The 8655-nt window shown below is 30.6% G+C and overlaps 1 protein-coding gene across 3 annotated transcripts in view; it reads left to right on the top strand.

Annotated features, from left to right (window-relative positions):
• The window catches only part of LOC111612855 (CCR4-NOT transcription complex subunit 3-like), a 146472-nt gene that overhangs the window by 126076 nt on the left and 11741 nt on the right, over positions 1–8655 (top strand). For 2 of the 3 annotated variants that reach the window (XM_023354126.1, XM_023354124.1), the window contains 2 exons: positions 7771–7918; positions 8017–8239. In XM_023354126.1, the coding sequence (XP_023209894.1) occupies positions 7771–7918; positions 8017–8239 (371 nt within the window). The remainder of the gene's footprint in view (positions 1–7770; positions 7919–8016; positions 8240–8655) is intronic. The other variant, XM_023354125.1, reaches the window with a different exon arrangement.

The raw sequence follows: 8655 nt of genomic DNA, 5'->3' as shown, positions 1-8655 counted from the left end.
TTCACACATTCATACAGATACAGACTTTTTACACATTGCAGCGGGTCTCTTTTTATTGTTTTTTAATCGGAGTCAGATTCAGGAGAGGCTACTGGAGCTTGCAGGGTCAACTCGTCTTGTTCCATCCTTTTTCTTTTGGCAGCTGGCTTCTTGAAAAACATGTCCAAAGTGGTCTGTTTCTCTCTCTTCTTCAACATCTGTTAGAAATGACCGGCAAGGGTGTCATTGTAGAGATCATTGATCTTGTTGGCCTCAACTCTGTTTGGATAATGAGTGTTGGTAAACTCCTGAACCTCTCCCCATTTGACAAGGAAGTTTCTGTCAACTTTCACTTCTTCTGATGATTTCTTGCTTTGTTTCAATTGAAATCACCTTTCTGTTTTTTAGAAGCTATGATTTGCACAACACTTGAATAAATGTAAATACCCTGCACTGAGGTGATGTACGTAATAAACAAGGGAGCAAGCCGAATCCCAACGGGAGCTTCAGATATACTAATAATATATTCTAATAACACTAATATATAATAAAAATAGCAGATTGTCATTGGCAACGGCAAAAGAGTGGAAACATCATTCGCACTTGTTCGCAGAAAGTCCATTGTTCGCCTAACGTAACTGCCGAACAGAAAGTCCGTTGTTCGCAGTCAGTCCGTTGCTCAAGTCACGTAACGGCCAAACAGAAAGTCCGTTGTTCGCAACGTCCGTTATACGAGGCACCACTGTATATAGATGACTAAACTACATACTTATGAGTAGGTAGTTTTCATTTGATTTGTTGCCTTTTTTTGATCTCTTAAAAAAATAACTTAGTTATATTACTTTTCCTTTATCTTTTACATCAACGGTCCCAACCTTTTTTGGGTGGTGACCCCTTTTTATAAAAGCCAAGTGATCCGCGACCCTGATACAATTGAAAAAGGCATTTTTAATAAGGTAATTAAAAAAAACAACGAAATTAGTTTTTAGTATAATTTTATTTTAAATTATGTTTAATAATTAATTTAACGCGATGGTTGAAATTGCATGTTATTAACCAGTCTCAAAATTCGCAGGTGAGTTTTTGTTTACGCCAACCTTATGTCATTCTCAACATTTAATTTATTCCTCTGAAACTCTCAACACATGTTTCAACCAACTGTGACAGTATAGTGTACCCAGATTACACTTATTTTCATTTTTTAAAAAATATATGAAATTATTCAAACTTCAAGACACCATTAAAAATAAAAATTGCATTTTAGTGAATATTTTTTTTAGTTTACTGTATAAGTTGGCGATCCTACAGAAAACCCATCGCGACCCATAGGTTGGGAACCCGTGTTTTACATAAATAAGTGAAAAATTACGCTTTCTTGAACTTGAAATGTATGCTCAGCATTAATAAAAGTTACCAAAATGATCAATTTACTGTGTTTTTGTTATTTCTTACTCCTGTTTTTAGGTATTCAGTATTCGACATTCGGCCAAATAGCGAAACAATAGGCCGAATACCAAATAGTAACCAAATATTCGTTGCATCTTTAATAGAAACATGTTTGCTACATAAATTAGTCATTTTTGTCAATATTTACAAATTTCTTCAAAAAATTAAATAAATACAGTACATATTTCTTTATTTTTGTAATTTTAACTGAATTTTTTACATTTCTGTGGACTGGGTCTACTGAAACAAACAAATGTGGTTTAAAAAATTGCAAAATGCAAGGATATGTTAAGGGTTTAGTCAAAATGTCTTCAGCACTAATATAAAAGTTCTTTTGTCTCGTATTTTCAATGTTACTGTAGCAAAAGATTAGTGATGGCAGGTAATCCAACACCTTTCTACTAACACCTGGAAGTATTCTCACACTGCAGATCAACTCTATAAAGTCAAATATCTTCTAGTGAAAGAGAGATTTTCAAACAAACTGAAGACAAGCAGTCTCAGTTTTTCAAAGACCTGACATCAACTTTTATTAGAGTTGATATACCTTTTTATAAACTCAAGAATCCAGTATTCTGAAAATTTTTAGAAAAATATTGTAACATGTCTATTCCTCATGAATCTACTGTCAGTAAAAATTACATGCCTGGTTACTGTATTGAAATGATGATGTGTATTAGGAAGATAGTAGGATTATGGGAAAAAAATATGGGTATAAAATACATAGATGAAACCACTGATGTAATGAATCATTCCATTGGCAACATCATAACTGTAACTCTTGGAAAACACTTTCCTGGACAAATTTATTCGTTGCACATTGAAATGCTTGAGTTTATAAACCATTCAACAGTAACAAGACGTTTCAATTTAGCTGTGAAAATTCTCTGGTGCAGACCAAATAATATATGATAATGTTGTTTCTTTGTGACTAATGCAGTCCATACTGATGCATGGTAAAATCTGGCATAAGGCTACAAGTTCTCCATCTTAAAATGCTGCATGTTGCTTGCCTTTCTCTTGAGCTGCACAGTGGCAGAGGAATTATGGTCATATTACAAGAAAGTAGATATAGAAACAACTCTATAACTCGTTTTTTTAATTAATTAAAAACAGTTTAGACAAATTACTTAATATCTAATAATTAAATTAGCTTTTTAATTGATCAGATGATCTGTCAATAATTTAGTAAATCATTTAGTTGTGATTAAGCAAGAAAGTAGATTCCTTTATTGCAAACGTGAAAAAAGTATTCAAAAGGTGCTCCAATGAGTCTACATTTTTAGACAAATGCAACGCAAATTGTCATTATCTCTGAAGTCAATATTAATAAGTTAGGAAATATGGATACAAGCAGTCCATTACTATGCATAGCACTTCATTCAATAAGACGAAGGATATTACCAATACCTTAGATCAAGATGATGCTGCAGCCATTGAAATCAGTGGGATATACAAATTCAGGCCTAGTCAAACATCTTGTGCAAATTTCATCTAACTTCAGTTTTTTGGCTAGAGATATTAAAGCATTTGAAAAAATAGATGCACTTTTGGCTGACTACATGCAACTCTTGGAAGAATTTCATGACTGACTTCATAGAGGAGAAGGTGCACTGGAAAAGAAAATTCACAACAGATTGAAAGTATCGATTCACCAAAAATCTTATTTTAACACCAGCAACAGTCTGATTTTTCATGTGGACATGGACAAATGTTTTCAACCTAATTATAGGTGTTAAATTTTTTGTTCTGTATTGGAATTTGAAGAAGAATGATATAAAATAGAATAAAAAATTGAAGACCTGAATCAGATGTATAATTAGGTTGAAAACATTTGTCCATGTCCACATGAAAAATTAAACTCCTACTGGTATTAAAATAAGATTTTTGGTGAGTCAATTAAACAATCCAACTTATAGAAACAGTTGGTGAATTGGAAGTATTCTAAATGAAAACCTAGACTACCAGACATTGCTCACCATTTCAAAAATTTTGAAAGAAGGTTTTCATATAAGTGACTTGCCAATTGAATTTAGTATAGTAGATACCTCCAAAAACTTTTCTTTACTTTGTTGTCACCACTGCATATTCAAATATTCAGTAGTGACATCACATGACATAGAGAGAAGTTTCTCCAGGTATAAAGCCATTCTTAGAGATAATAGACAGAGCTGTGTGTTTGGAAACATTAAAATGTATTTTGTGTGGCACACTGCAAAATGTAATAATGAGAATTTTCATTCTTTTAATAGTATATATAAAGGTACACCACTTACTTTGTATGTTTTTTTCACCTAAATTTATAAGATAGAAGTGTTTCAAAAAATTTAGTTTGAATGTATATTAATGCTATTACAAATAGTGTTATTATTTAATCCAGAGAAATTATATTTCTTATCTAAACTATCATAAAATGAAAATTTATGAAATCAACTTTCTCATCTTTAGAGTTCAATAAATTTTAAATTTTAGAACATAGTTTAAACATTAATATATTTCAAAGTGCTTATTATAATTTGCTAACATTAGCATTGTTGTTCTAAAATTCTGAAATAGAAGTGTCTTTGTCAACTGCAATTTTTTCTTGAAAAATAATTAAACTTTACAATTCAAAATATGCATATAATAGGACAGGTCTTTCTGCATCACCTTGGCAGTTTCCAGTCTTGTCTCCTGACATGCAGTGGAATTATGGGTATTCAAACATGGCAAGTTGTTCTGTCAATTTCCAAGCTGGAGAAACACAAGTATGATTCAATTTTTGTGAACATCTGGCAAGAATAAGAACAAAATGGTACGAAGTATTATTAGTGATTTTAAACATGTTTTAAATGTTATGTTTCCTGATTCTATAACAGCAAATTTCTAATTAGGAAGGACCAAATTGTCATATTTGATCACTGAAGCATTATGACTTTATTTTAGAAAATAATTTTTTCTGATTCTAGGAAATCATATTTTACTTAAATGTTTTATGAAATAATGAACAATGCTGATAAAAAGGAACTCCATATTAAATTAAGATTTTGGTCAAAAAAAGTATGGAATTTGGTAAATATTAAACTGATTGAACAGAAAGGAAAAAATCTATTAGCTATTGTATCATTTAATTCTTAATACTTTCTTTAAAGGCCAACAAGAATATAGTGATTCAGCATGCAAATTAATTTATGATTTACATAATTTTTTTCAAGATGGGAAGATTATGATATATCATAGAAGACAAATGTATCAAAGCAATGCTTTATAAAACATGTACCAGCAGATGACTAACTATTGGATCTGTTACTTAGAGACTTTTAGAGTAGTGTCAGCAGTTAAAGATTATTTTTCATCTTGTTCCAGTGCATGGTGATAAATTTACAAACTCTGACAAAGATAAAATAACTGTAAAAATCATAAAGTATGTTCATATTAAGGCTGAATTAAGTTTATTGTAGAGGCATTGGAATTGTATTTATGTTTATGTATTTATGGTTTTATGCTTCATTGAATTTTCCTTGATCACTGATTTACATGCTGAACAAGGAACTTTGTCATGCTTAAAATCATTGCATGCCAGATATGTAAACTAAATAGTATAAATATTAAGCTTTTTCCACTATTTGACAATATTTAATCACTTAAGTTGATTCCTATATGAACAGCCAAACATGTCTTTTAGTTCATTTATGGTGACTCACATATTTACTTGAACAGCTTCTTTGATATAAAGAATGAGCTTATTTGAAATTGATGGACAACTACAGTATTTCCTTTCTGATCACAAAGATATCCTTTTCATAATCAAATTCTCAGTACCAAAATTGTACTTACTGCTTAGACATTATAACATTTTCACACATGGTTGCCAACTTATAAATCTCACATGATAAAGGCCCCTTTGACTATGAAGGAAAGTGCAGAGCACAAGAGAGGAATCCATAAATTAAATTGTGCTCTGCACTTTCCTGTTTTGAATAGTCTAAATGCTATGGCATTTAGACTATTTAATGCATGTCAACCATGCATGCTTCTCAAAACATGATTGAATTTGATGACCAGACCAACCATCAGATGCCATGACAATTCATTGCAGAAGGAACATAAAGCTTTTAACTGTTAAAACATTTATGTTATTCCCTGCAATATTCCCTTAAAAAAGTTTGGGAAAGTTAATTTTTGATAAACTCTGTAGCTTGAATCTTATCATCAAAATAAAAATATACATACTTATTAATATGAATATTTTTTTTATTTACATGTGTTTAACTAATTTTCATATTTTCAAATATTAATTTTACAAAAAGTAATCATCTAAATTACTGTTTTTGTTTACATATTGTAACTAAAAAGAAACAAATGCTTTTAGAATCCCATTTTAAAAATTTTTATAATTATATTAAATTACACAGTACTAGACAGTTTCCATAAACATGAGATTACCGGATAAACTGGCTAGTTTTGACTTTGGTGTGCTATGGTACATCTGTAGTTTGCTATGCAGTCGCTTTTTTGGGTTTGGCATTTGTGTTATATGACACCAGTTTCAATATGACTGCTGGCATATTGTGTGTTAAATACAATTTTGTTCTTCACTTTCCATTGTTTATATTTTAAGTATATATTTGCCCATGTCCAGAAAATCAGAAATTAGATCTCTCTTTGTTACATCTTGCTGGATATTTGTTCAGTACTGTATTAATTTTTCTGTTAAAAGATTTTCTATTGAAGATGAACAGTAATGCTTGAGAACATATTTTTTCTATATTGTTCCTGTCAAATTAAAATTTTAGACTTTTACTTTGCACACTTTACCCCTTTGATTGGTATCTATACTTACTTAGGATCTATACTTCAGGGATCTATACTTAGCAATTTACTGTTTAAAGCCTACAATAATAAATCCCTTTCTTGAATTACCTCTTCCTTTGTAAATGCTTATGTTGATGACATAAAACTTGCTAATTCTTGTTGTATCTTATTGCAACATGATATTGATGATCTTAATGCTTCATTTAAGACCTTAAACTTACAAATTAATACAAGTAAAATCAAAACTATGATTTATAGTCTGGTTAGAGCTTATCTTCACAATACTTTTTATATTAATAACCACATTATTGATGTAGATGACACTGTCCAGGATCTTGGTGTCATTTTTGATTCAAGACTTTTGTTCAAATATCATATAGAATTATTAACTAAAAAATCTCAATCTGTAAGAGCATGGAGAAATTCCAATGCAATTTCTACTAAAAGTACACTCTGGGCACTCTTTTATTTTTTTACTAATAGATTATGCTCTACCTATTTGGGCATCTGCCCCTGCTTCCCCCTTCCATTTTGAATAAATTTCACAGAGTTAAGGTCTACCTCGTCTTAAATAAACTAGCAAACCTTCCTTTAACTGATTCTCTTGAAGTAGCCTGTGTCCACTCAGGTTCTCTTTATTTTTATAAACATATCGATTATTTTGATTGAATTTATTCCTATAAATATTTTAATGGATCTCTTTTCTAGATTTCTTTTTATATGTGTTCCTTCTTTTAATTCTCAAGATACAGCATGTTTGTACTCTTCATATGCTTGTCTCAATTTTACGCTTAAAATTTTCTTCTTTAAGTATCAAAAGTATGTTACAACTACAGTAGAGCGTCGATTATCCGAAAGCCAATCATCCGAAAGAATTCCAGTCGGCAAATTTAAATTTTCGCCAGTGCTGTGGCGCTGCAATCTTTTGACCACTCAAATATTTTACGTTTTTGATACTAAATTAACTTCTGAAGTATAATTTTTTATGTTTTTATATTTTTCAATATATTCATTTTGTTCGTACAAAATAAAAAAATAATTTTTAACGATACAATAGTCTTCGTTAGGCTTAACATCAACGAAAATTCAACGAGAAGCGACACCCAACGGAGAAAAATGTCAAGATGGGATAAATTAATATATTTTTTCATACATAATTGGTTATCCGAAATATCTATCTTCCGAACAACCCCAGTCCCCAATTGATTCGGATAATCGACGCTCTACTGTATTGAAGAATTTTACTTTCTGGATTTTCATAGATTTAAATACGTCATGTAAAAAAACTCATCTATGTTTGATCTATTTTTGCCAATTTTTATGCTGTTCGCAAAAAAAGTTTTTTTTATACGTTATACGTGTTTAATTTTACTCTTTGGATCGTTAAATATTTGTTATTAGGGAGTCAGCCATTATTGTCATTATGACATTGCTATAAGTCATTATAAATAAATAAATTTTTAGCCAATTTGCTGCCCTATGGTATTCCTTAATAATTTAGATTTTATGAAATGAAAAATATAAGACTAAAACTTTTTATGTTTATTACAGCCTGAAGAATCCATGTCTTCTTTAAAATCTATGGCCCAACAAGCAGTACTCAATGCAGGTCTTGAGAACAGATTGCCTCCATCACAGTCACTGCCTTCTTCAGATGGAGGTATTTTTAATCATATTCTGCACAATGCCTTTGAAAAAAGTAACTTAACTGCTATTTGAATTTCAAATAACATCTTTCAGTAAGTAAAAATAAAATAAAAGTTTTAAAAAAAACCATATACTTTTTTATTTTAATAGGATTATATGAAAACAATAGTAGTTCTTTAAGCTTGCAAGGAAAAGTTGTTCAACCTCCATCAGTTACCCCCACCACTCTGACAACGGAAGCACACATACCTCCATTACTTGGTGTAGCCCCTCTTGGACCAGTACCCCTGACCAAAGAATGTTTATATCAGTTACGAATGGTAGAAAATTCAGCACGTCACATGCCACATCCTTCAGACTCTGAGAGGTTTAGGTAAATATTATTAAATCTTTTTGATTTATTAATCATGAATAATCATACAAGTTTTCTAAATATAAGCAACTTTTAAATATATCATTTAAACAAATTCTAGTGTTATGAAAAGTACAAGGACAATTTAACTTTTATCCAGAATTTCAGTAATCGCAGTGGAATTGTGTGTGTTACATAGTCTCAATTTATGTTTTGTCCCCTTCATACACTGGTACTTTTCCAAACCATTTTTTTGGCAACAATGGTTTGCTTGCAGAATAGAAGTACAGTCAAGTATGATTATAACACATCTGCTTACAATATATTAAAATTTTTTTAATATATCAGAGACGGTTCAGATATGGCATACCTGTTAGAAGAGATATGATGGATTGCAATAGTTTGGCCATCCAATATGGTGCAAAAATTCAGTTTTA

Source organism: Centruroides sculpturatus, unplaced genomic scaffold (genome assembly GCF_000671375.1).
Source record: "Centruroides sculpturatus isolate CEXI.00-Female unplaced genomic scaffold, Cexi_2.0 scaffold1619, whole genome shotgun sequence".
NCBI lineage: Eukaryota > Metazoa > Arthropoda > Arachnida > Scorpiones > Buthidae > Centruroides > Centruroides sculpturatus.
This window is presented reverse-complemented; position numbering and strand designations above follow the sequence as displayed.